The 26,756-nt window shown below is 58.2% G+C and overlaps 2 protein-coding genes and 2 long non-coding RNA genes across 10 annotated transcripts in view; 1 reads left to right on the top strand and 3 right to left on the bottom strand.

The window, feature by feature from the left end:
* LOC142435524 (uncharacterized) overlaps positions 1-7,038 on the bottom strand; it is an 11,367-nt gene extending 4,329 nt beyond the window's left edge. For both annotated transcript variants that reach the window (XR_012781564.1, XM_075539750.1), the window contains exons 1-4: positions 6,422-7,038; positions 2,335-2,579; positions 1,198-1,321; positions 171-321 (exon numbers count right to left, since the gene is read on the bottom strand). Coding sequence is in view for 1 of the 2 variants with exons in the window: in XM_075539750.1 (XP_075395865.1) it covers positions 171-321; positions 1,198-1,321; positions 2,335-2,337 (278 nt within the window). In the remaining variant the exon portion in view is untranslated. The remainder of the gene's footprint in view (positions 1-170; positions 322-1,197; positions 1,322-2,334; positions 2,580-6,421) is intronic.
* LOC142435526 (uncharacterized) lies at positions 6,436-15,229 on the top strand. Of its 5 annotated transcripts, none has more exons than XR_012781568.1 (4): positions 6,436-8,110; positions 8,564-8,674; positions 8,979-10,520; positions 11,311-15,229. It is a non-coding gene; the product is annotated as an uncharacterized LOC142435526 (long non-coding RNA). The 5 variants fall into 5 exon arrangements; XR_012781569.1 differs by having other exon boundaries at positions 8,979-9,233; positions 9,451-15,227; XR_012781566.1 differs by having other exon boundaries at positions 6,436-7,070; positions 7,507-8,110; positions 8,979-15,226.
* On the bottom strand, positions 8,410-9,704 carry LOC142435527 (uncharacterized). The gene is made up of 3 exons (XR_012781570.1): positions 9,505-9,704; positions 9,050-9,241; positions 8,410-8,652 (listed from the first exon to the last, which is right to left on the bottom strand). It is a non-coding gene; the product is annotated as an uncharacterized LOC142435527 (long non-coding RNA).
* On the bottom strand, positions 14,420-26,756 carry LOC142435525 (zinc finger protein 324B-like). Of its 2 annotated transcripts, none has more exons than XM_075539751.1 (5): positions 26,387-26,756; positions 25,928-26,154; positions 22,998-23,124; positions 20,250-20,448; positions 14,420-19,265 (listed from the first exon to the last, which is right to left on the bottom strand). In XM_075539751.1, the coding sequence occupies exons 2-5, from the start codon at positions 25,931-25,933 to the stop codon at positions 18,392-18,394; spliced, it is 1,206 nt and encodes a 401-aa protein (XP_075395866.1). In that variant the 5' UTR covers positions 25,934-26,154; positions 26,387-26,756; the 3' UTR covers positions 14,420-18,391. The 2 variants fall into 2 exon arrangements, with proteins under 2 accessions (XP_075395866.1, XP_075395867.1); XM_075539752.1 differs by having other exon boundaries at positions 20,250-20,376.

Here is a 26,756-nt window from a genome sequence, read left to right as displayed (position 1 = left end):
CGTGAGCGAGACACCCCGTCGGGTCACGTCCAATGGACCAAACACACCGGGCCGGTTTCTGTTGGCAACGGCTGGACCATTACAAGCCGGAATCAGTGTGCGTTTTCATGCCAGGTAACTTCACGGCTATCTCCTGAGCCCCTGCTGCCGTCCGTGTAAAGCACACTCACCTCCCACAGCTCCCCCGGCTTCTAGGTCGACCTTCAGGCACATGGGATTCAGGGTTTTCTCCGAGCAGGAAGGACCAGGTGTGGTTGTTCCCCGACGGCAGCGCTGAGTGCTTGCAGGGCAACGTTTTCCCGCCCGTGAGACTTGCAGACACTGACCGAGTAACGGACGTTCGCGAGCGGAAATGCAAAGCAAGAAGGGAAAACGTGTTAGGCAGGAAAAAGGAGACGGTCTTAAACAGAAAAAGACAAGGTCGTCTATTTGCCGGCAAATGGCTTGTACGGGAACGGTCAGTGAGGGTGCTGGAAAGAGGTGAAGAAAGGTGCTGGGCGCCACTCACACGGGACCCGAGGAGAGAATCGGACGCCTGCCTGACAATCGGTGGATAACCGAGCTTCTGGCAAGCGTGCAGGCGTGACGATGTCGTCTGCAACCCGAGAGAAGCAAGTCACACTCGATGCAGATTGAGTTGCTTCCCGAGTTGATTCTCAGAAACAAACAAAAACTCACTGCCATTGAGTCGGTGCAGACTCGCTGCCCGCACGTATCTCCGTGTGGAAGTACAAAGCCCCCTGGAGCGGCGGCTGGTGCCTCGGAACTGCCGACCTTGCAGTGAGCAGCCCAATGCTTTACCCACGATGCTATTGGGGCTCCCCTCCCCCCAGGGCTGGGTCACTGGAGAAGAGCAACCCCAAACTCCTTTCCGTTGTTCCTGGATGAACCCCATCCGTGCTGCGAGCACATCGTCCCTCTGCGCTTCCGGGGGAACAAACGAGAGCCCCTGACCCTGCCCGTCGGGAGAAAGTGGGGTGTCGATCTCCTGGGTGCGGATCTGTTGCTCCAAGCACTTTATCCATCAAGGAACTGCCCACTGAAAGGTCCGGGACGGCGGCAGGAGATGGCAGGGGGACCACGCGCTTCACGTCGCGAGATGGCCGCCTGCTCAGCCCACGTCACGGAGCAACGTCCACACGAAAGGGACCAGGGAGAAGAGACAGACAGACAGACAGACAGACCGACGAGTCTTACCGGAGGTGAGGTTCCTGAGGGTCTCCATCATCACCTCCTGGTAGAGCTTCATCTGGGCACAATCCAGCAGAGCCCACTCCTCCCGGCTGAAGTGGATGACCACGTCCTCCGCGGCCACGGAGCCCTAGAGACACCCACACGGGCGCGGTCAGCACGCGGCCACGTGCTCGTCTGCACGCAAACAGCCCTGAGGCCCCGAGACTCCGGGGGGTTCCCCACAGGTTCTGCGTTTAACCAAGGTCGGCTCTAGGGTACAGCACCCCCCTTTGCACCTTCGAACTACATTCACGGCCTCACTCGTTATTCACGTCTCACTGAGAACCCCAATTTACTGAGACGATCTCTGCACAGGGTGACGGCAAGCTTTTGTATCCCGAGTCCTGTCTGTGTGGGTCCCTAAGACAAAGGAATTCCCTACGGGAGAGAACAATGGACCTGGAGATCCCACACGGGATCCACCAGGCCCTGCTTCAATCCTTTGGGGCCCTCAGGAGCTCAGGACCCTATAACCTGCCAGGACCTTCTCGCCTGAGCCCTGTAGCTAGAGAAAGAGGGGCACAGACACGGCCCCGTCTTCCAGCCTCTGTCTGTCCCTCCCTGCCAGCCGGCTCATGCCCACGACCCGGGACGGAGCGGACCTGCGTCTCGGGGTTTGCAAGGCCGTCAACCTCACAGAAGGTAGAAAGAAGCCTTGTCGTTCTGGGAGCAGCTGGTGGCTTCCAACTGCCGCTGCCGGGAGGTGCCATCGAACGCACCCCGATTCACGGAGCCCCTAAGACGCTGCCTGGTCCTGCGCCAGCCTCACGACGGTGAGCCCAGGGCAGCACCCGCGTCCATCCATCTCGCTGAGGCCCTTGCTCTCTCGTGCTGCCCGTCTGCTTTACCAAGCATGACGTCCTGCAGGGACGTCAACATGTTCCAACGGCTGACGTCTTTCCAGCACACGCATGAGGGCAGCTCAGAGAACCACAGAGGAAGCCCCACGTGCAAACCTGACAAGGACGTCTCCTGGGGTTCTGTCGCTTGGATTTCTCCGGACCTTTTCTTCTCCCACCGAGGAACCACACCTGGTCCCCAAACCCTGGGAATGGGCCCCACCCCTCGCCCAAAGGACCACCCATTGTCTGCGGCGCTCACCATCGTCCTGCTCCGCGTCCCGGGGTCTGGGGAATGCGGTCCCTAAACAGAAGCAGCCCCTTGGGGACGCGGGGTGGGAGGGGGCGTGGAGCACAAGGCAGTCTGCAGACGGATGGACAGCGTCCAGTGCACGCACGAGTCAGCCAATGGAAATGCTCCCCCGGGATTTACGGATGTGCGAGAGGGGCGCCCCGGGTCTCCAGCAGCCTGGCCTGGGCTGCCTCTCGCTGCAGCACCCCTGGGACCTGCAACAGAGAGGGGCGGGGAGGAGACGGTGTGGGCGATGCAGAGTGAGTGACAGGTGTGTTGCTTCCTCCCAGGCTCAGGGCACCGCTCCACTCAGAGGACACTGACAGCGACGTCAGAACAGCCTCCCGCATCCTGACCCCACCACAGTCACCCAGAAATGGAGGAAACCCCGTATTCCAGAGCAGGAGAAGCAACCAGGCCTGGCCGCGCTGAGACATTTCCGATCAGGGACCCGGGGTTTGCAGCCATCGGCTCACCAACGTGACGCGGTCCCGCACGGGCCACAGGCTCGCGGTGCATGACGTGACCACGCTGTGTTTTCAGTGCAACATACCCAGCGGGGCCGTTACATCATCGGTTGTCAATGTGAGACTTTAAGAGGGAAGGGGCGGAGTCTCGCCTGTCAATCAGGTTGCAGCTCGATGACCTCGTTGGGAGGCACCGAGGACAGACATTGCTCACTGGGGACGGGACACAGCTCCCTCCCTGCGAGACTTTCCCGCGGACAAGACACACGGAGCTGCGCTGATGGAGCCCTGGAGCTGAGGAGCCACGTGGAGGCCACGCCGGCGCTGAGATGCTTCCACGGCCACTGGATACAGACTCTGCACCTGCCGAGTCTGCTTTGTGTCTTAAGAACACTCTTCTTGGGCGACAGCATCTTAACAGGCGACTGGTTTCTCCCTGTCGCATTCCCAACCCACATTTCCTGCTCCGTCTTTCTTCCCCCCTTACTTCATTCTCAACCAGGTCCCGTGAGTTCCTAAACATTTGAGAAATGTGGGAGAATTTCCAAGCATTGTGTCCTTCACCCCGATCCCACGTCGTTCAACAAGTCAGAGACTCGTCCGAGTTTTCGCAGCCACGTCTCTCCCTCCTGCTCCTCCTCCGCGTGGACAACGTCCTCCCTCTCTCTCTCTCTCTGTCTCTCTCTCTCTCTGTCTCTCTCTCTCTGTCTCTCTCTCTCTCGTGACCTGGACACGCTGCCTCCGAGGAAGCAAGACCTCTCTGACTCTGTCAGTTTCACCTCCCTGCCCCCCCACGTGCTGCCTCCGGGTACAAAAGGGGCCCCGGTTTTAAATATAACCCCCCTCCCCCAAATATAACGTCAGGAGGACATTTATTAAGTCTTCACACGGACAGAGGAGGGAGGGGGGCCATCAGCACAAGGTCTGAAAGCAAGATGCAGTCGGGGGACAAAGACGCAGTCACCAATCCGTGACTGATGGCAGAACACGTCGCGCTCACAGGCCCACAGGAGGGGCGCACGCAGGAAGTCAGACAGTAAGATAACGCGGCTTCCAAGGCTGGTCCAGGGCCTTCCCAGCAAGCCCATGGGACCACCTGTAGTATGTCCATGCAGGACACGTCCAGGCAGCCCCCCCCACTAAGAAAACCTCCCCTCCTGGGCACGCTGGAGCCGGGTGGAGGGAATCCCCTCTCCAAATGCACCCTCCCTGGTGGGGGGACCATCCACCTCCCCGATGAATGAGCAGAAGGGATTCCAGGTAGGAATTCCGCCGACGTGGAGACTCTGCAAACTCTTCGGGATTTCACGGCCATCCGTAGCCGCCCAGCCAACGGGAGGGCCAGAGTGAGAGCGCTCACACCCAGGTCAGAGCAACACAGCCGGGCACCCTGGGGAACTCGAGCGCTGCCCAGTGCACCGCAGACTTCCGCTTAGCGGCCGAGTGCACAGCGTCACTCTGCACTTGGGCCAAAAGGAAACGAGGACTGGGGCGCACAGGCCACCTGTGCATCCCGCACGCCCTGCACAGGTCTGCACGTCCCCCTGTGCGGTTTCTGCACCAAGCAGCGGGAGAGCAGGGATTCCCGGGACTGCGGCAAGGCCCAATCACACTCCCCTGCAGGACACGCTCCTTAGAGACATTTGGCCCCGCGACAGCGTGTAGCTCCAGGGGCATCAGGCTGTTCCGGGCAACGGCTGCTGCTAGTGAGGCTCCCGGGGCTCTTCCCAGGGCCGTGGGTGGGCAGCCTGCAGGTGCCCCGTCCACCTCTTCTCCGCCTCCTGGCTCCACAGCCTCCCCGAGGGGTCTGAAGCCCCCGTAACTCCTGCGCTGTCCATCAGGAAGGTGTGCACAGGCCTCCCTGTTTTCTAGGAGGCTCATCTCTCCTGAAGTACTGAGAGGACCGAGGTGAGAACCCACGGTCTTGGAAGCACCTGGGACGGTAACGGAGGCGCTGCCGGGACACAGGATTGCTTGTTAGCAGAACTGCACACAGAGGGGAGCCTGTGAACAGCCGCCCGGATCGGACACAGCCCGGGAAAAGCGGTCTCTTGTAAAATCACCGCTTCTTCCCCAAGGCGGAAGAAGGCCACAGTCACGAGCCCATAAACTTTCTTCTTTTTTTGCACGCTTTCTTTCTATAAAGTTTTATTGGCACTTCCAGCCCGAGCCACCCAACCAAGTATTCAATCCGATCCAGAAGCGTTGGTGCAATCCATTTAGAACGTGTCCTTCTTCCTGGGCCCCTTAGTCGCCCGATTATCCTGTTACTTGTGGGAACAACGGACGCCACGCCGTGAATTGTGCAGAAGCTGAAGCTCCCGGGCAACCCGCATCGTTGCACCCGTGCAATCCAGCGCCGCTGCTTCACACCCATTTATTCAAAAGATGCACTTGACATCCTGCTGTTCAGCAGGGATAACCCAGCGCCACTGAGTCCCGCCCGTGTTTTATGATCCTTATGCAGCATTGCCCACAAGCGGTAACATGCGCCCGGCGCTCCCTAAACCGCGCGTCTTCCCCCTGCACGCGCGGCCTCCGCGCCGGGTTTAACGATCCCGACCGATTATGCACTCGCAGGCTTCCACGCTTGCAATGCTTATTTAAGTTTGCAAGATGCGCGCGTCGCAATCAGCTCCCCCTGAAGCGGTCCATCTCCACGGGGGTCCCGGGCGAGCCTCCTCTTCCTCCTCCTGGGGAGCTGACTTCCATCCTGTTTCCCGGAAAAACCCTGCATCCTCCCGCCGCCTGCAGCCCCGGGGACTGACGCTCAGCGCTCCCACGGCAGGCGCGCCCCACCCCCACGCACGTACGTACGCACGTACGTACGCACTCACGCACCCACGTACGTACGTAGACACGCACTCAGCGCTCCCACGGCAGGCGCGCCCCACCCCCACGCAGTACGCACGCACGCACGTACGCACTCACGCACCCACGTACGTACGTACACACGCACTCAGCGCTCCCACGTACGTACGTACACACGCACTCAGCGCTCCCACGGCAGGCGCGCCCCACCCCCACGCAGTGCGCACGCACGTACGCACTCACGCACCCACGTACGTACGTACACACGCACTCAGCGCTCCCACGTACGTACGTACACACGCACTCAGCGCTCCCACGGCAGGCGCGCCCCACCCCCACGCAGTACGCACGCACGTACGTACGCACTCACGCACCCACGTACGTACGTACACACGCACTCAGCGCTCCCACGTACGTACGTACACACGCACTCAGCGCTCCCACGGCAGGCGCGCCCCACCCCCACGCAGTGCGCACGCACGTACGCACTCACGCACCCACGTACGTACGTACACACGCACTCAGCGCTCCCACGTACGTACGTACACACGCACTCAGCGCTCCCACGGCAGGCGCGCCCCACCCCCACGCAGTACGCACGCACGTACGTACGCACTCACGCACCCACGTACGTACGTACACACGCACTCAGCGCTCCCACGGCAGGCGCGCCCCACCCCCATGCACGTACGTACGCACGCACCCACGTACGTATGCACGCACCCACCCACGTACGTTTGCTCGCACCCACCCACGCACGTACGCACGCACGTACTCACCCACGCAACGTGGTTCCGGCCTGCGCAGCCACGCGAGCAGATGACCGAACTCGCGATCGGACGTCCACGCAGATCCCCGCGCTGGTCGAGCAGGCTCCCCGCGCCGCGTGAGGCCTACTTCCGGGGCAGCGCTGTCTGCACGGGACGCGCGACCGCCGGGGCAGCTCCGCTCGCGACCATCCCGCCCGGACACACAGCCGCCGCGCCCCGACTCCGCACGCGGGCCCCGATCCGGAGTTCCCCGGCGGGGTCGCCGCGGCCCGAGACCGACCGCCCGGAGACGCGCAGGCGCAGTTCGGCTCCTCAGCGTCCGCGGCCCCGGGGCCCGGGTGGCGGTGGGGCGGCGCCCGCAGATCCAACCGGCACCGCGGACACGAGAAAAAAAACAGAAAAAAAGTAACAAACGCGAAAAGCAACAGACACGGCGGCTACTCAACGGGGACACACGCCACACTTCCGCTCTGGGCGCTTCCGGAAACGGCGTGGTGCCTCCGGAAAATGTGTCCGGGTGGGAAACGCAGAGCACTGTAACTCGCGACCGTGCAGCACAATGGTTCCGCCTGTTGCCGGCCGCCCTTCGGTGCTGGAAGGGAGGGAGAAATGCCTGCAAGAGCCGCAAAGCGAAATTCCGTGATCAGGGATCCTCTGGGTCAGCGGAGAAAGCCCGTCTTTTCACATGTGTGCATTTAAAAATATTGCAACGCGGGGTGGCGGTGGGGGGGTGCGGAGAGGAAGGCGGGAGAGGGGATCAATGTCATTGATGTTTGCATAGCCCCATCCCGATGGGATAGGTGACCGGAGATCCCGATTTTTAACCATTTTTCCCGCCTTTTAAACAAGTCCCGATTTTTGGAAAGGATGCACGACAAGCCAGGGTAGACGGCTGTCGGCTGCCATGCGGCTATTTCGCCAGGATATGAGTGTTGTCAATGGCGTCCCGCTTTCCAGTGTTAAGAATCCGGCGAGCTTTCGGGAAAGGGAGATACTGGAATAAGCACAACATGGGAATAAGATATTGTCCAAAAAGAAATGGCAGCGCGTACTTTGGATACTTGTCTCACGTATCCATATTTCTCCATCCTTAGAGTCGTGTGCGTCTACACTTTGCTGCCTGGTCTTGGCAACAGGGACTCCCCATTTTGAATCCGGTGCCTTCAGCTTGGCGCTCAGAATTCACCTCCCATCGACCTCCCCGTCCCCGGCTCAACCTGCAAATTCCCGGAGCCGGAATGTTTTCTGAAGATATGCACGCTCCACTCTAGCCGTCCTTGGCATATAGACAAGGTCAAAGACCTTCTCCCTTCTGAAGCACCTGTGTGCACAGATCCTCCCAGCCTGCACCCTTCCCAGCTGTGCCTGCAGCAGGGGCATAAAAACGCAGCCTAAATTCCCCAAGGCGCGGTTTCAATAGCTCAGTTCCCTGAGTTGCTGAATCCGCCCGCAAGCCTCTCACTAAAGCCTGCTTCTAAACTTTGCAGATTGGATCTCTGGTTCTGTTTCGCGCCCCAACTTCCTTACGTTTGGCTTCTGTTTCGTGGCTTGTTCCTTGTCCCATTTCTTTCCCTAAGAGCAACGTGCAGACTGCGGTCCCGTTCTGACCTCTCCACGAGATGGAGACGCGGAGGAGAATATTTTGTTCCCAGCGTGAGAGTCTGGATGATGAGTTATTCTGAGCGCCAGGAGGCCGAGGTGAAGTTAACTTTGAAACGACAGTTTTAAAGAGGTTTAAACGTTCACCTCTACTATGAGGCTTCAAACCGTTTATGGGAAAATACTTTTCATCTCTTAGTTCCATTTCCTCCAAAAAAACGTTTTAAAATCATTTTATTGGGGCTCGTACAGCTCTTATCACGATCCATCCATCCATCCATCGTGTGTCGAGCACGTTTGCACATTTGTTGCCAGCATCCTTCTCCAAACATGTGCTTTCTACCTGAGCCCTTGGTATCAGCTCATCACTTCCCCCTCCCTGCACGCTCCCCTCCCTCATGAACCCTTGATAATTTATAAATCATTATTATTTTGTCCTGTCTCACACTGTCCAACGTCTCCCTTCACCCACTTTTCTGTTGTCCGTCCCCCAGGGAGGAGGATATATGTAGATTCTTGTAATCAGTTTCCCCTTTCCACCCCACCCTCCAGGTATCATCACTCTCACCACTGGTCCTGAAGGGATCACCTGTCCTGGATTCCCTGTGTTTCCAGTTCCTGTCTGCACCAGTGTCCATCCTCTGGTCCAGCCGGATTTGCAAGGTAGAATTGGGATCAGGATATTAGGGAGGAAGCATTTAAGAAACAGAGGACAGTTGTATGTTTCACCGTTGCTGCCCTGCACCTGACTGGCTCCTCTCCCCCCCGCGACCCTCCAGTTGCCCACAGATGGGCTTTGGGTCCCCACTCCGCACTCCCCCTCCTTGACAATGATAATGATATTTTGTTCTTTGATGCCTGATCCCTTCGACACTCCTACAAAAATGTAAAGCCCCACCCCACCCCATACACCTTATTAACGCTGATAAACTGTCACGATGGATGGATTCCTTCTGTCTTCATACAGATTCCTACCACCTCCTCGGCGATCACATTATGGACAGTTTCCCACACGGAGGACCCCCTTCTGCATTTTACCAGTTGCTTCAACGGGAAGGGCTTCCTCTGGGGACACTTCCTGGCGTCAAGGCAACCGAGCAGCCAGCGGGCACCGCCGGCGGCGATTCCAAGGCTGTCGGTCTTGATGGGAAGAGCAAGCCTCGCCTTGCTTTCTGGGACCCGCTGGCGGTTTCCACCTGTGGTGCCCGGAGTTGGCTCTGCGGTGTGTCCCTCGGGAGGCAGAGGGCTCTTAGGAATCAGTGGAAGGATTTGGGTTTCCCCCTTTGTGTCTCTGGCTAAAGCCTTTCTTATTTCCGCTAGGGAGACCATGTTAGCTGACTGCGTGGGGTGGGGGCGGCTGTGCAACAGAGCCACTGTGGAAGGTGCCACGGGGCACCTTCAATTGGGAACAGCACCTGACCCAGCCATTGCTCCACTAGCTACAGACCCCGAAGAAGTAAAGCCCGGAGCCGGAGCAGAGATAACAAGCTCACCTGTTCTCCAGCACGACGTGCAACAGTGAGAAGATGGAGGAAACCGAGTGCCCGTCGCTGGAAAGGGGGAGATGTTGGTGCGAACACACCGTGGATGATTCCCAGCTCTTGAAAGAGACAATGAAACACCGAGACCTCACGACGCGGCTGGATTTGCAGCCCATTGGGCCACCTGACATGCGTCAATCACAAAAGGACAAATGTCGTATGGGGATCCCTGCTGGGGGGGCGGGAGGGGGGCTGTCAAGAAACGCTTTTCATGCCAGAAGCAGAGAAAAATCTATCAAGGTTGAGATCCACTGGCTTGAAAGGGAAACCTAGGACCATCCGAGCAGGAGCCGGAAGCTACGTGACTTCGCTTACCTGTGGGCGGATCCAGAGCCAGGTACTGGGCACGGTAGGATTGACGGCCCTCTGGACGCCTGCAGGAGCCTCGCCTCTCTCCCTTGGAGCGGCTACTGGCTTCGAACTGCCGGTGCTGAATTGGCAGCCCAACTGCAACCAAGCCTGGTAGAAATTAAGACGGGTCCCTCCACCCGTGTGGCATGCCTGGTACCCAGCCCTCGCCTGCGCTGCTTGGCGCCCGGCAGAGACAGGTGAGGTGAGCTGCAGGTGCCCTCATTCACATGGTGAAGGCGGTGACCGGGGTTTCCCTGCGCCCTCACCTCCCACCCAGGCCTCATACAGGTGCCCTCCTGACCTCGCCAACTCAGGGGTGACGGGGAGTTGGGTCTGAGTCCCAGCAGCCCGATGGACAAGAGGACAATGCACAACGCACAGCAGGGCAGAGGGCTCAACCGAAAGCCGTGTGCTATGTGCAACAGAACAATGCACGGCAGGAAACAACGTGCAAGCAACGCACGACAGAACGATGTGCGATAAGGAGGCGGAACGGAGCCTGGGTCTGAATTAATGTCGACCTTCCTGCGAAACAGTCCGCTTTTGTGCGTCGGAGCTTTTAGGAAAATCACAGGCTGGTACAAGCGGCTGTTTGGGGAGAAATCGGCGAGCTAAAGGTAAGGCAGGTTCCCCTTTGTGAAACACGGCCCCCGTGTGTGTGATGCAACGAAAGCTTGTCCCAGGGGAAGCTCGGGGTCCACACTCCGTACCCGACAGTCTGGCGCGGTCGCTCAGCGCTGAGTCAGGATTTTGATCCCAATAAACCTCTTTGAGCTGCACCGTGTCGGTGCTCCTTGTGTGTGTGTTTCACAACACAATGCACGAGAGAAAACCATGCACAACATGCAACAGAGAAACGCACAACACAACGCACAACGTGCAGCAGAACAAAGCGATACAGAGACAGGTAGACCGCATGCAAGCATGCACAAAGCAGGGAAACCAAAAAGAAGGCACTGACACAGAATCGCACGTCTCCTCATTAGACAAACAAGTCCGATGTAAAAGCACGGGCAGGGGGTGGCCTCTATCGAGGCCTCCGTCCTTCCCGAAGGCAGCACCCCTACACCCTCTGACCGTCACTCAAAGAACCCTGCACTCTTGGCTGCTGCAGGCTCTACGTGAAAATGCTCGCTCGATGTCCCGAGAGACTCAGTCATGCTCCGTGGAAATGTTCCCTGATTTGGGGGCAGGGGCGCTAAGGGGGCAGAAGGAAGTGTGAGGGGGCGATGCTTGCTCTGCGGGTGTACGTTCCCAGACGCCATGCTCCGATGGCGGCCCCTGCGGTCCTCCAGCAGCCGGTGCACCGTCACGAGGACAAGTTCTTCAGCCTCAACCGCCCCGAGCTTTCCCTCCCCAAGGCAGCTTTGAGCTCTCGCTGCATTTCTTTACCATCAGCTCCTGCAGTTAGCTCGGATCCTCTGAGACTAATCCATCAGGATGGCCGATGCCTGTGGAATCTCCAGAAACAGACAAGAGGACCTTCTGAGCTGATTTCTCTGCCCGGCACATGCCCTCAGCAGCCGTGGCTTGGAATGGATTTGTTTTTTAAGCACCCGGATGAGCCTGAGAAGACTGGATTTATCTGCAGACATTGGTCCCAGAGACGTGTTTCAACACGGATGGAGCAACCCTGGGTAGAAAGGAACTGTGTGAGACAGTTAAGGTTTATTGTGCGAACGTGGCCAGTGAACCATGTGGGGGTCATTGAAGGGCGGAGAGATCACTGGCTCGGCGAGCCTCGCCTTGCTTGTCTCTCGCTCTTTGATGGGCGGCTGCCTGGCTCGTTCTGTGCCTCAGTTTACAAGCTGCACTGCCCGAGGGACACCCAACCCGTGGACTGTGTCGCTGTAATTTGAGGCTCCTTCAAGACCTGTAAAGTCCACACCATTGGGACTTACAGCTCTTGAGCTGGGGACTGTGGGACCCCCCTGTCATCTGTCTGATTGTTGGTGACCTGCCTTGCTGTTTGCCGCCTGTGCCCGGAGAGCCTGAATCTCTCTGCAGAGGACTGACCTGTGCCCTCAAGACTCGAAGGACTGCCAGTGTCTCACGGGAGTGAGTTGCACTGAGCCATTTGTACTGCTTTATAATTTAATTAAGTTTATTGCATATGTTATCCATCTGTATAAATATCTACATATAAGTATTATCGATCTGATTTTGTTTCTATCGAGAACCCTAAGAGAGTATTTTTAGCTGTGCTCTTAGATGCACTGGGGCTTCACAAAGATTATAGGAAAAACTCAGGGATAATTTCACCCCATTTTCCCTCTAACATTTTGAGGTCCCTGCGACAGGTACGTTTATGGGGTCGACCTGGCCGGTAGGACCACGCGGGATCAATCAGGTCGCGGTTCGATTGGAGGGAAAGAGATCGATGGCTCTGCACGGCCCGCCCCCGTCTCCCTCGCTCTCCGGTGGTTGGACCGGGTGCTGCAGCTTTAGCCAGTTCTCTGCCTCCGCCTGTGAGCTGCACCACCTGAGGGCCAAGCAAACACAACGTGCACCGTGTGTCTAAGAGACGGAGGCTTCTTCACCTCGATGCCTGGCCGCGAGGCTGGTGGGTCCCTTGCCGTCCAGGGTCTGCCTCGCTGAGGTCCGGACTGCGGGTGACCCGCCCTGGCTGCTGCCTGTGGGCGACTCTGCCCGCCTGGCGATTTCTCACCAACCTTTTGCAGTCCCTCTGCAAATAAAAGGGGAGACCGCTTTCTGCATGATTCCCAGTGAAGAGACACGGAAAACATTCTTGGAGCAGCAAACGCCACTGGGCAAACACGGGGCGACAACAGACACGGGTCAAAAATACACGGGTCCCAACAGGACAAACATAGTCCGAGACCAGGATTAAAAACGGAATCACGTCCCGGCTTTCATGCCCACATACATGTGACTGGTCATGGGGATGGGAGGGGAAGGAAGAGGGGGCTCCTGGTTGGACGTACGTCAACATGGGCGAAGGGGGAGAGCCTGCCTGCAAGAGGGACGTGGGAGGACAGCAGGTGGGAGGCAGCAGTGGTTTCTATGGAGCTCCAGCCCCATCCTGACTCGAGGATCCGCCCTCTTGTCACCCGGATACCCCCAATCCCCCCTCTTCCTATTAGTTTGTCCCTAGACTGTGCCCCTCTCGTTCCTGCACAACCTATACTGCAACCCCTTCCTGCGACGTGGCTTCACCTGTGATTAGGGGGCTTGCACGTCCCCCAAAGATATACAAGCCTGGGTTAGCAATGAAGCAGCTCTGCCCAAAGGCAGGACGTCAGGGAAGGTGGCGTGAAACCAGCAAAGCCCAACAAGCTGGGGTTGAGCAACGGTGGATCGAAGGGACAGGCGACTGGAAGCAAGATGAGGGCGGACTGCTGAACGGAAAGCCGCTGCTCTGCTCTGGAAATCTTCATGTGTGGGAAACTTGTTTTTAATTTTAAATGATCGTAGGCGACCGTGGCGAGTGGACAGCAATCTCACGAGGCGCAAGCGTAACGGAAAGCGGCGTCTGGAGCCTGCCCAGCGCTGAAGGTAAGGTCACGGCCCCGAGAAATGAGCGACCTGTGCTCGGCAGGTTTAGCTTCACGGCAGCGAGGACACGCACCAACCCCGGACAGACGGGAGACTCTCACACCAAAGCCGAGTGTTTAATTGCACATAAAACAGCATCGAGGGAAGCACTAGAAACTTTAAAAGCACATTTAGCTGGAATAAAGCACAACCCACACCCAGGAGAGAAGCCTTTCCGAGGCAACGACTCTCTTCCAGAGACACAACCTTGTTCCACCTGCTTCCGACTCACCGAGAGCCGCTGTGCGTTTGCTGCCTGACACGGCAGCAGAAAGGACACTTCCCACTTCAGAGCCAGCGCTGTGTCCTCACGGGTTTGCTTTCTTCTTCTCCAGCCGAGCGTCCAGGGCTGCAGCTGTTCTGGGAAACTGGTCGAAAGCCCGGCCGTAAACCAGCATTCCCCCCATTTTGAACCAGTCTCCTCCCATCTCTGCCGGGTTTGGGCGCTTGTTGCCCCGACTGGCTGAAAGCTGACCTCTGGGGGGAGCTTCAATTTAACGGTACAAGGCTGCCTCAGTTTCCCCGATTCTCTCCCAGAGTGTCACGCGTGGTGATTGGATTCTGGATTTTGTTCTGCGCTTTTTTATCCATTCGGATCGGGACTTTCTACTGCGGTGCAGCTGCCACCGGGCACCGTCCAGCTCCTCGGATCTCAGGGGCGAGCGGAGCGTGGTTCTTGGCTCCATCCGTCTTCCGGGGACACGGCGTCCTTGAATGTCCAGCTCGATTCCTTCGCATTGGCTCCCGGTGGGAAGAGGCCAACGGTTGCTCCGTAAGGGACAAAGGCAAGCTTCGAAGACGTGCACTTGCAAACAGGCAGACGTCTTCGTCGTAAAACTGTGCATGAGCCCGTGGGCGCAGCCTTGTAGGAGGACCTGGCTCCTTTATTCAGGGCCAGTGTCTTCCCACGTGTCCTGGAAATTAGTGAGTCTGCCCTCCGGCGTGTGACGTCTTCACCCCGGCACGTCCTCCGTGCTGATCCAGGTTGTGAGGTGGTTTGCAGCGTCGTCATCCTGCACCCGTGGGCGTTTCCGCCGCAGGTGAACGCCGTGAATCCTGTCTATTCATCCACGGACGGGACAGTGGGGTGTGTCGCTTTTCCTGCTCCCAGGAGTCGGGATGCAACCAGCTGGGTGTGCAGACGCCGCACTGAGTCCCGGCTCTCGTCTCTGTAGGGAGATCTCCCCCGAGTGCAGAGAGCAGGATTGTTTGCTCTGGTTCTGCCTGTGAGGCACTTCATGTTGTCTGCAGCCGGCCTTTCCCTTTACGCGCCTCTCTAGCAGCCGTGCCTGGGAGCCTAAGGCACCCACAGCCCTGCAGGCACCCGGCGCGCCCTCTAATAAAGCAATGTCACGGCCGCTGCGGTGGGACCGCATCTCGCGCTGGATCTTGCCTCTCCCGTGACGGAGGCTCCCAGGCATGTTTCATGGGCTTATGGACACCCTGGTCCTGTGTCCATCTCTAAGTTAGGAAGTGATTTGACGATGGAGAAGGTGGGCACTTTAAATTTTAGAGCGAGGACCCTCGTCAGAAATGTCACAGCGACACGACTATTTTCCCTCAAGTTTCTTTTCTTTAACCTTTCCGTGGAATCGTTCAACGATCATAAATGTGCAGATTTTGGGATATCTCAGTTATTTACCTTCCGGTTTGCACGCCGCTATGCTCAGTATCTAGTTTATGCTATTTGGTAATATTCAATTCATGCTACGTGGCAATCAATTTATGCTACGTGGTAATCAATTATGCTACATGGTAATATTCAATTCATGCTACGTGGTGATCAATTTATGCTACGTGGTAATCAATTTATGCTTCGTGGTAATCAATTATGCAACATGGTAATCAATTTATGCTACGTGGTGATCAATTTATGCTACGTGGTAATCAATTTATGCTACGTGGTAATCAATTTATGCTTCGTGGTAATCCATTATGCTACATGGTAATCAATTTATGCTACGTGGTAATCAATTATGCTACATGGTAATATTCAATTCATGCTACGTGGCAATCAATTTATGCTACGTGGTAATCAATTATGCTACATGGTAATATTCAATTCATGCTACGTGGTGATCAATTTATGCTACGTGGTAATCAATTTATGCTTCGTGGTAATCAATTATGCAACATGGTAATCAATTTATGCTACGTGGTGATCAATTTATGCTACGTGGTAATCAATTTATGCTACGTGGTAATCAATTTATGCTTCGTGGTAATCCATTATGCTACATGGTAATCAATTTATGCTACGTGGTAATCAATTATGCTACATGGTAATATTCAATTCATGCTACGTGGCAATCAATTTATGCTACGTGGTAATCAATTATGCTACATGGTAATATTCAATTCATGCTACGTGGTGATCAATTTATGCTACGTGGTAATCAATTCATGCTACGTGGCAATCAATTTACGCCTCTGTCCGTGCTGGGGGCCTGCACATTTCCCCCCTTCATAGTCTTAGGTTGTACACTGAGGTCGTTGCATCTCTTTATTCGCTTTTTGCCGTACGGTGTGAGGTGAGGACCCTGTGTTTCACGTGCCCGGTCGTGTTCCGCGTCTGTGTCTGCCAGCTGCCGTGAGCGAGTCGGCCTGACCGCTGCGTCACCGAGGGGGGTTGTGAAATCAGGGACGGCGAGGCCTCCCCCGTATCCTCCTCTAGCAACAGAGCTTTGCCCACTTTCTCCCTAAAATGCAGCAGCGACGGAGGGGGCCACTTACTGCGCTGCCAACTGCAAGGTCGGTAGTTCAAACCCACCGGCTGCTCCGCAGGAGAAAAACAGCGCTTCCGACTCCGAGCAAGACCCACAGCCTTGGAAACCCAGAGTCACGCGGTCCATGCGCCACTGGGGTGCTGTGCTGGGTGCCGAGCCCGATCCGACCTCCAGGGCGCCTCTGTACAGAAGGACAGACGCTCCCGATCCTGCACGGGCCCCACCAGCGCCCCCTCTGAAACCATCGTTGCAGCTGTGCCGATTCGTCTTGCCCAAGGCTTGCTCCTGCAGGACACTCGCCTTTCTCCAGCATGTTGCCCGAGAGCAGGTGCCGATGTCTCCCAAACGCCCGTCCAAAGCACACGCGGTCTCCCCACGCCTGTGTCTGCAGAGCATGCCGGCAGTCGGTGGCGCGTCCGAGCGTCTTTCCTTCCACCGGAATTCCAATGCACGGATTCTTCACCGGGACCCATGACACGGCAGTCAGTCTTTCTTCCCGTAGGAGGTTAGGGATGCACTTCCCAACAAGAAACGCCGTTAAAATCTGGGCTGGGAGGCATCGCACTTGCAGGCTGGCGGATCCCCCAGGTTAGCTCTCCCTCTCCGACCAGCATGCTTCCGACTTCTCTTGGGATAAAATCCTTTCGGTTGCTCGTTGCGGTGGCTCCTTTTCCATCTTCTCGCGGCGACTGCAAGCAGCGCTGTTTCCGCGACGGAGGGCGGCCTTTCAGGGGTGCGCTTTTAATTGCGGGGATGCAGCAAACGACTTCACGCCGTTGATTGCACGCTGGCACTCTGCAGAGCGTCACTGCCGGCTGCCTTCTTGCAGAGGCTCCGAGGCTTTATGCGATCGGGGAAATGTGAATGCACGTTGCTTGCTTTGAGGTTTGCACCGTCTTGCCAATCTGGATGCTCTCGACTGTCTTCTGCGTTACGTCCTTGGCAGGGCTTCCAGTGTAATATTGCGCGGGCGAGGCGACGGGGACACCCCAGTCGTGTTTCTTTTTAATCTCGCTCCAGGGAGGATCTGCAGGCGGCTGGCGTTGCACGATGTGCCCGCGAGGAGGAGGGCTTTCACGTCTGCTCCCATTGCGCTGCGTCCCTGTCACGCATGGAGGTCGGGCTTCGTTAGATGACGTTTCTGCAGACGAGGAGGCGATAGCCCTGCTGTGTGTGTGCGGCGTGAGGCGCATTGGCTCCGTAACGCGGAACCGACCGTTTGGTAGCGACGGATTCTCTGTTTGCCGCTGATGTTGAGCTCTGAGGTCCGGGATCTGAGCGGGGATCTTGGCAAACGCTTTAGTGATGTCTCTCCCTGGCGGTGGGATCCGGGTTAAGCTTGCTCCCGGAATGGAATTCCAGAGAATTCTTCCTTGTTCCATCTGCTGGAGCTGGTTGAATAGCTGTCGTTTCAGCTCCTCTGTGGATGGTTGGCAGAAGCCTCCATGGAAACTCTCTACAGAAATATGTTGTTCTCCCTAGAATTCCCCCCAGAGGAGCCCTGGTGCTGCTGTGCACACGCCTTGGGCTGTGATCTGCATGGTCGGCGGTTTGCATCCACCTGCAGCTCCCAGGGAGAAAGGCGGAAAAAAGGATCAAAAATATATATATATAATCTCCCCCCATGAGCCCATCAGTCTATTTTGCTTGGCTGTGTTTCTGCCCCCGTTTGTGTTAATTGCGTAGATTGTGTGACTCCAGGAACGCGTCCCTTTCTTCAAGGCTTTCGAATTCGTCAGTGCTCGTTACGCCGTCATTTTAAATGAACATTTTAGATCATTTGTCCTGAGCATCTTCACTAAGTCGCTGCTGGTGGAACGACTCTCCCCGCGTTCCTGACCTGTGACGCTTGGCGGCTTCGGAGCCTGGGTCAGCTCGGCGATGGCGGGCGACCTCGCTGCTCCCTCGCAAACCTACGCTCCGACCTGGCGACCGCTTCCAGCGCTCCTGTTTTGTGCCTCGTTGCCTTTGCGCCCAAACGCGCCCTGTCCCGAAGGCTCTGCTCCTCCTCGCAGGGGCTTCTCCAGTTCCTAGCGGCAGCGCCGCGCTCTCGGTTCAGAGCCTCTGCCCGTCGTCCGCCGTGTTTCCTGCCACCGACGGACTGACGGCCACGTGGTTGACGTTGTCGATACCAAGACACATGCCTTTGCTTCGGACGCCGTTAACTCTCTCTGTTTCCCACCGTTTCCCGGAAAGCGAGGCGTCGCTCAGGGCCCCGCTTTCGCCGCCGTCTCTGCGCCGTGAGTCCGTGCGTGGGAAGCGAGGTGCGAGGACTGGCAGAAGGCCTTGCCGCACTCTCTGCACTCGTACGGCCGCTCCCCGTTGTGGGTGCGCACGTGCTTGGTCAGGGCCGAGGAGTCGCCGAAGGCTTTCCCACACTGCGTGCAGCCGTACGGCCGCTCCCCGCTGTGGGTCCGCCGGTGCGACGTGAGGTGCGAGGACCGGCTGAAGGCTTTCCCACACTCCCGGCAGGCGTAGGGCCGCTCCCCCGTGTGGGTGCGCCGGTGCGTGGCGAGGGCCGAGGAGCAGCTGAAGACCTTGCCGCACTCGGCGCACCCGTACGGCCGCTCTCCGTTGTGGGTTTTCAGGTGCGTGCTCAGGTGGGACGACTGCCGGAAGGCTTTCCCACACTCCCGGCACGCGTAGGGCCGCTCCCCGCGGTGAGACTTTAGATGCCGGCTGAGGGAGGAGGCCATGCCGAAGGCCTTCCCGCACTCCTTGCACGCGTAAGGCTTCGCTCGGCGGTGCAGCGCCTTGAGCAGGAGAGGCGCGGGGACGCCGCACACGGCACACGGACGGGGCTGCTGTGCATGGAGCGTTCTCATGGGGGCGGCGAGCTGGCACGCAGCACGGCGGGCGCCGCCACCTTCCGTCGTCGGGCAGGGCCGGGGCGCAGCTCGGAACCCGCTGCAGCGGGGGAGCGACGGAGTCACGGAGGCTCTTCCGGGCCCGAGCTGCCCAAACGGACGCTCCGTCGGAGGAGGGCTCCTTCGTGGATCAGGAAGGACTGGGCTCCGGCCGGACGTGTCCACCAACGGGCTGCGGTCGTCCCCGTCCGAGCAGCCGTCTATTGTCCGAACCCTGAGAAACACAGGCAACGTGAGATCGCAACTCGGTCGGCGCCCATTTCGCTAAACTCTGCAAAATACGCGGATTTCTGATCATTTTACCCAAGTGTCCGACTCGTGCGTATCTGATACGCTGACGGATGTTCCTTAAAAGACAAGGACTCGATCCTATTTCTTTTCACTTTCAAAATATAAACCACTGAACAAAGACGCAGCGAGTTAAAGTAAGAATAAAGAGAGAAGGTGACACTGTGAGGATTCTGCGCATCGTTCACGGGGACGGGGTTCCATGTAAAGGGACTTAAAACGATTCACGGAAAGATTAAACTGGACGCCAAGTGGAATTTTCCCACGAAACTTTTGCAGATGGGTCCACGGGCACCGGCTGAGCACAAGGTCACCGGGTCTAAGCTCCGCGGGATCCTCTCTGCGCCTGTGAAGCCTCAGTCCTGGGCGCCCAGGGGCGGCTCTGCACCGTCCGGCCGGGTCGCACTGAACGGACTCAGTTGCCGAGTTTGGTCCTGGTTTTTCGCAGACGGGTTTCTCTCTCTCTGTGCACAGACGCTTGCAGATTAGTCGGAAAGGGGGGCGTGAAGAGTCGACGGCAAGAAGGGTTCACGGAATCCGTTCTCAAATGCAAAGCCCGCTCACACCAGGGACTCAGCGGGCAGCGCTGGGTTGAGAACCAGGACGGCACGCGGGTTACACGGCTACACAACCCGTCGCCCGTTGGGTTCTGGCCCCGGGAGCACCGAGCCGGGCGCTTAGTGCACAAAGCGGGTGGATCCGCACCCTCCGCGAAGGCGCGCAGCCTCCCACCACCCTGCCCGCCCACGGTCCAGCCTCGTCCACGCGTCCCTGTCGTTTTCGGGGCCAAAGGCGGGTCCGGCAATGGGGGGGCATTCCGGGCACCGCCACGGATGGATGCGCGTGTCACCGTGCCAAGCCCTCAGCCATCCTCCCGGGCACCGTGTTCGGTTGCTGGAGGGATACCCACCTCACGTCGCTGCAGCGGACGGCAAGCGGATCGACGTGCCATGCGGAGAACGAGGCGTCCCTCTTCATGAACTGCAGCACGAGGTGTTGGAGGAACAGCTGCTCTCCGCGGTTAAAGTCTTGCGACACTGAGTGGAAGTCCAGCACAGGGAACAAAGATGGGTTGCGGTGGATTAATAACGGGGTGCTGGCGGAGAAGGCTGCTGAGAAACAGGTGAGACAGACAGAGCTGCTGTCTCGGCGCCTTGGCAACGGTTAAAACCCTATTTCTAAGGGTAAATCCTTGAGGCGCCAATCGGACGCATTTCCCCGAAGGCGCTCGGCACAGCACACGCCTGAATAAGGACAGAGAACACGGGTCTCCAGGACCACACGTGTGCAGTACGGCTAAGGTCAAAAAACTTTAAAAGCTGCAGACACAGTGTGGAAATTGCACCCAATCTGATCCCACCACCGAGGAAAATCACTGAGGGCGTGGAGCAGAGGAGCGAGGGGAGCAGAGCATGGACGTGGGACAAGAGGAAAGTCAAGGAAATAGAGAAAGGAGCTGGGAGGCAAAGGGCATTTATAGAGGTCTTGATACAGGCATGTGCATGTGCAAATAAATTTATATATGACGATGTAGAAATAGATCTATGTGCATATATTTGTATATTTAGAATTGGGGCAGTACATGGACATTGGGCCTCCACTCAAGGACTCCCTCAATGCAAGGACACTTTGTTCTATTAAACTGACATCCCACGGTGCTCACCTTCCCGACACAAACACAGCAGGTGCACAAGCAAATGTGGTGCAGAAAGCTGGGGGGTCCCGGCTATCAAAAGACACAGCGTCTGGGGTTTTAAAGACTTAGAGACAAGCGGCCATTCAGCTCAGAAGCAATAAAACCCACATGGAAGAAGCACAGCAGCCTGTGCGACCACGAGGTGCCTAAAGGATCGAGTATCAGACAGCCAAGAACAAAAAATCATCATCGTGAATGAGGGGGGGTGCAGAGTGGGGACCAAAGCCCATCTGTCGGCCACTGGACATCCCTTTACAGGAGGGTCTCAGAGAGGAGACGAGACAGTCGGGGTGCAGGGTAGCAACGATGAAGAACACAGCTTTCCCCCGGATCCTGGATGCTTCCTCCCCCCAACTACCATGATCCAAATTCTACCTTGCAGGGCTGGATAGGGCAGAGGTTGTACACTGGTACATATGAGGGTTGGAGGTACAGGGAATCCAGGGTGGATGATACCTTCAGGACCAAGGGTGTGAGGGGCGATGCTGGGAGAGTGGAGGGTGAGTGGGTTGGAAAGGGGGAACTGATTACAAGGATCCACATGTGACCTCCTCCCTGGGAGAGGGACAGCAGAGAAGGGGGGAAGGGAGACTCCGGATAGGGCAAGATATGACAAAATAACGATGTATAAATTACCAAGGGCACATGAGGGAGGGGGAAGCAGGGAGGGGAAATGCGCTGACGGCAGGGGCTTAGGTGCAGAGCAGATGTTTGGAGAACGATGAGGTACAGACGTGCTGGACACAATGAAAAGAAACGAGTTTTTAAAATGATCAAGAATCTGAGAAGTTGGCTGAAGACCCCGAAAAATACTTTCCCACTGCGTCTGTCCGACATGTCGGTCTGTCCACGCAGGGCGCGTCCTTGGACAGACTCGTTCTTGTCTCTGCTCCTGCATAGTTGTGCCCGGTGAGACCCCCCGACCCCGCGCCCGGCTCAGACCTTCCCGTTTCTCTGGGAAAACACCCGGGAAGGGCCGACCGGGCGCTGACGGAGGGTGTGAAGCGGAGGGAGCATTTTGACGACGCGCCAGTACTTTGCCCGCGGGGGGAAGACAGGTGCGTGCAGCTGCGGCCGTTACAGATCCTGTCAACTCGCGAAGGGGCGGGGCCTGGCCTGCCAATCAGGTCGCAGCCTGATGACGCCTCTGTGTGGGCGGGGCCTCCCCTGAGCATTCTGGGAACTCCCGTCTTCCTCCCTGGAGGCGGGACACACTCTCTCTCCCTGCAAGACCTTCCTGCTGATGAGACACGTGGAGACACGACGATGCAGCCCTGGAGCTGGAGGAGCCACGTGGAGGCCACGCCGGCGCTGAGCTGCGTCCACGGCCACTGGATCCACAAGACTCTGCACCCGCCGGCCTGTGACCCTCCTGCATTCCGTGTTATTGCATGAAGTGCATGTGTCTGAAGAGGGATTCATGGTCATTGCATGACTGCATGCGTCTGCAGAGGGATTCATGGGCTGGTATCGGACAGACGGGCTCGTGTGGGACTGAGGACTGGATCTGCACTGGGCTGGGACGCCTCTGTCTACACAACAGCTCTTTGATCCAAAGGTCTCCCTTCTCTGGACTTGCATCTCTCGTCCACGCGGACACACACACAAGCACGTCAAACTCGTCCAGGGCAGAAGGATGCTTGCTCTCTACAGAGTCCCAGGTTGGAAGCCTCCGGCAGGGCTCCCCGTGTGCCCACGGCCGCGCCGACAACACGGAGAGGGCGTCTTCATCACGAGACGCAGGGAAGGGAAGGGGCTCACTTTAATCCACGCCAGCGAGCACGGCGGTCGCCGGGGAAGCCAAAACCCCTGCGCTGGACACGCCACGCTCCCACACCCGTTCCGTTCCGCTCCACGTCCCCGCGTCTCAGGCTGGACCGCAGGAGCGAAGTGATCAATTATTGCATAAAGATGCAAAGGGGAAATTTGGGGAGTGGGGGGAGAAAGGGACGTCATTCTCACCGACGGAGGCCAGGTGGGTCAGCGTCTCCACCATCACGTCCCTGTAGAGTGTCCTCTGCGCGAGGTCCAGCAGAGCCCACTCCTCCCGGCTGAAGACCACGGCCACGTCCTCCACGGCCACGGAGCCCTGAAACACGCACACGCTCTGGGTCAGAGGAGGGATGGGCGAGGCCGGCGGCCCCGGGGAAGGCAGAATCCAAAGTCCTCTGACAGTGGGTGTCCTTGTTCTCCAAGGTCGGCCTTCCGCGGCCGGTGGCCGTTACGTAATCTGTCAACTTGCAACAGGGGCGGGGGGCGGGGATTGACCTGTCCGTCAGGCAGAAGCTGGAGGACGGACACACGTTCGCTCCCTGCGAGACCTTCCCGCTGGCGGGACACATGGAGCTGCGCCCGACCTGGGCGCTGGAGGGGCCGCGTGTCCAGGGCTGAGGCAACTGGACGCAGCTGATCGGCGCTCGCCCCCCTCAGAGAGAAAGGGCAAGTCTGGGGCCCTAAGCAGGCCGCCCCCTGGGCCCTGTTTTTTAAATAATCATTTTATTGGGGGGCTTGTACAACGCACCACAGTCCAGCCCTCCACACACGCACACACACATGCACACACACATGCACAAATACACACACATGCACGCACACACACATGCACACACATGCACGCACACACATACACACACATGCACACACATACACACACATGCACACACATACACACATGCACACACGCGCGCACGCACACACGCACACACATATGCACGCACACACACATACACATATACACACACCACACACACGCACACACACATGCACACACACAAACATACACACACGCACACACATGCGCACACACACATACATGCACACACATGCTCACATACACGCACATACATGCACACACATGCACACACGCACACATGCACACGCACACGCAGAGTCCTAGGTGTCCTGCTCTCTAGAGAAACCCGCCCAACGCCGGCCGACGGGTGTGCAGGCTGCAAGGCCTCCCGGCTCCGTCCTGACAGACGCCCTCGGCGTCCGTGTGTCGCTGGGACACGGGGGAGACGGACACACGATCACGTGAGGCTTGGCCTCTCCCAGGAGGGAGACGGACGGCCCGACAGGATGTGCCGCGAGTCACCGTGCCGAGGGGGCCCGGCAGCGCGGCCCCCGAGGCGCGTGGGTGGCGGGAGATTTAAAAATATTCCCTTTCCAAGCCCCGTGACTTACGCGTTCCTCATATGTTCTCACGGAATTCTAACACCAATCTCCCGAGACAGCTACTCTTGCCCAGCCTGAGAAAGAAGCTACACTTTCCTTATCGGCTTGTGTAACGATTCATAATTAATAATCAATAATAACGACATTTACCACCAAAAAAAACCAGCCCTGGGAACAACGCATCCTGCAGCCTGGCATCTGGCCGACCTCTGCGTGACCTTGGTGCTGAATGCGTGGGACAGCGCCTCAACCTTCCGTGGTTCTGGGGGGCTCAGTGGTATTTGGGGGGTGCTCTCGAGGGGGGAGATGGAGCAGACGACCCTTTCCCAAGAACCAGGCTTCCGTCTGTTTTTATGAAACAGGACAGGGAACCCCAAGGAGACAACTAGGGGCCGACGGTTCTGGGGGTCACGGGGCAGGAGGCGTCGGGGGGCAGGGGAAGAAAAGGGGCATCTAAGGCAACGGCAAGGAGGGCGCAGTGTCCCCGACGGTGTCTGGTCACGTGCAGGGTGTCCCGGAGGAAGGACGGAGCGGAGGACAGGCGGTGGGGCTGGCGCCGCGGCTGAACTCTGACCTCAGTGCCGACAGGACGGCCGCGCAAGCAAATGGGGTGGAGGAAGCTGATGGTGCCCGGCTATCAGAAGATGCAGGGATATTGGGGTCCTAACGGCTTGACGTTAAACAGGCAGCCGGCCCGGAGGGAGGCAGCAAAGCCCACGGGGAGCAGCCCGTGTGATGGCACCAGTCGCTCAAGAGGAAGCCATCGGGCCGAGGCGGAGAGCCGGCAACGGGGTGCAAGGCAAGGAAGAGGGCAGAGCGCCAGGGACCCGCCGGACATCATCCCGCCCAGAGAAGGGGCGAAGGGAGACGTCGGCCCGAGCAAAAGAGTTGTGTGAGCCCCTGATGAAATGATTTACTAAAGAAAAGATAAAGTATCGTTTCATTCACGGCATCAGTAACGGTGAGTCGGCAACGCCTGAAACGTCCGTCCTTCCTGAAAACCCACTTGGATCGCACGCCGGGCTCCGGCGTGAATTCTTTCTCGTGCGAAGCCGAGGCCCCAGGTTAGTTCCCACCCGGGAAATCGGGGCGGCGAACGTTCAGGCCTCCAGGGTGCTGTGCGGTGTCAATGTGAGAGGATTCAGCGCGAAGGGGCGGAGCCTCGCCTGCCAATCGGGTCGTAGCCAATGAGCCTCTGTGTGGGCGTGGCCTTCAACTGAGGATTCTGGGACATCGCGAGTCTCCTCCTTGGAAGCATAACTCTGCTGACTCCCTGGGAGTTATTGCAGCGGACAAGACGCATGGACCTGCCCTGATGCAAGACCTCTGAAGCCGGGGGAGCCGCGTGGAGACCCTGCCAGCGCTGAGATGCTTCCGGCGCCACTGGATCCACGGACTTGCGACCCCCCGGCCTGTGCTCCTCCTGCATTCGGCGTCATTGCACGTGTCTCGTGCGTCTGAAGAGCGATTTATAGCCTGGTCTTGGACATACGGGCTAATATCAGACTTAGGGGCTCGGACTGGATTGCACTGACATGCTTTCTTAAGGCACAATTACCCGTTAGATACAACTCTCTCTTACACACTCGGGGGTCCCGATGAGCTTGCTTCTCTAGTCCACCCCGACGCACACCAAGGGGTGCAGTCGCAGGAGGAAGCTGAACGCAGCCCCCCGGCCCTTCAGAAGCCGAGCAGGAATGCGTTGCACAAACACTCACCATCATCTCCGCGCTGCGGGCTCCGGAAGCCTCCGGGGTGCGTGCTCCACGCCCAAGGAGCCACACCAGGAGGGATGGGGGGCGCAGGCGGGAGGCAGACGGACAGGGTTGGGTCCACACCCGAGAGCGTGGAAATCCTTCCTCTGTGGCTTGTGATGCGCAAAACGGGCTCTGCAGCCCCCTCGCCGCCTGGGCCGGACCAGCTCTGTGTGCATCACACGTGCGACCTGCAATGCAGCCGGGACGGGCAGCAGGGGCTGAAACAGGCCCCGGGGCAGGCGTCCTGCTTCCTCCCGGGGTTCAGAGGCCGCTGCACCCTGAGAGCGTGCACAGATTGGCTGCAGCCTCGTGCACAGACCCCCCTTCTTCGTGCAGCTGCAGGGGCTCCTTGCTGTCAAAAGACCCCGGATGGAGGAAGGGGCCTCCTTCTCCCAGAAGCAACCCGTGCAGGGAGCTCACCTGTGCTCACTTCGTCCCCGGCCCATGGCCGCCCAGCCGTCAGTGGAAATGCAAATTTGGGGGTGCTTGCAGCACGAACGGACCGGCCCCCCTACACGCCCCCCCCCCCCCGGTTGTGCCGGTGGAAACGCTTGCATGCATTTTGCTCAACATTGAAAAGACGGCCTCGGTGCCGAATGCACAACGCACCCCGGGGGGGTGGGGGGGCGGGGGGGCTGCAGCCCGCGGAGGGGGTGTCACCCGGCTGCACTGTCTGTCCGTCTGTCCGCGCGCGGGTCAGGCTGGATCTTAAAGTGCAAAGAAAGGGGTTGCCCGGCGCGGGGCGTGCAGAGCAGCCCCCCGATTCCGGGCGCCCCGACTTTGCAGGGCC

This window comes from Tenrec ecaudatus, chromosome Y (genome assembly GCF_050624435.1).
Source record: "Tenrec ecaudatus isolate mTenEca1 chromosome Y, mTenEca1.hap1, whole genome shotgun sequence".
Lineage (NCBI taxonomy): Eukaryota > Metazoa > Chordata > Mammalia > Afrosoricida > Tenrecidae > Tenrec > Tenrec ecaudatus.
This window is presented reverse-complemented; position numbering and strand designations above follow the sequence as displayed.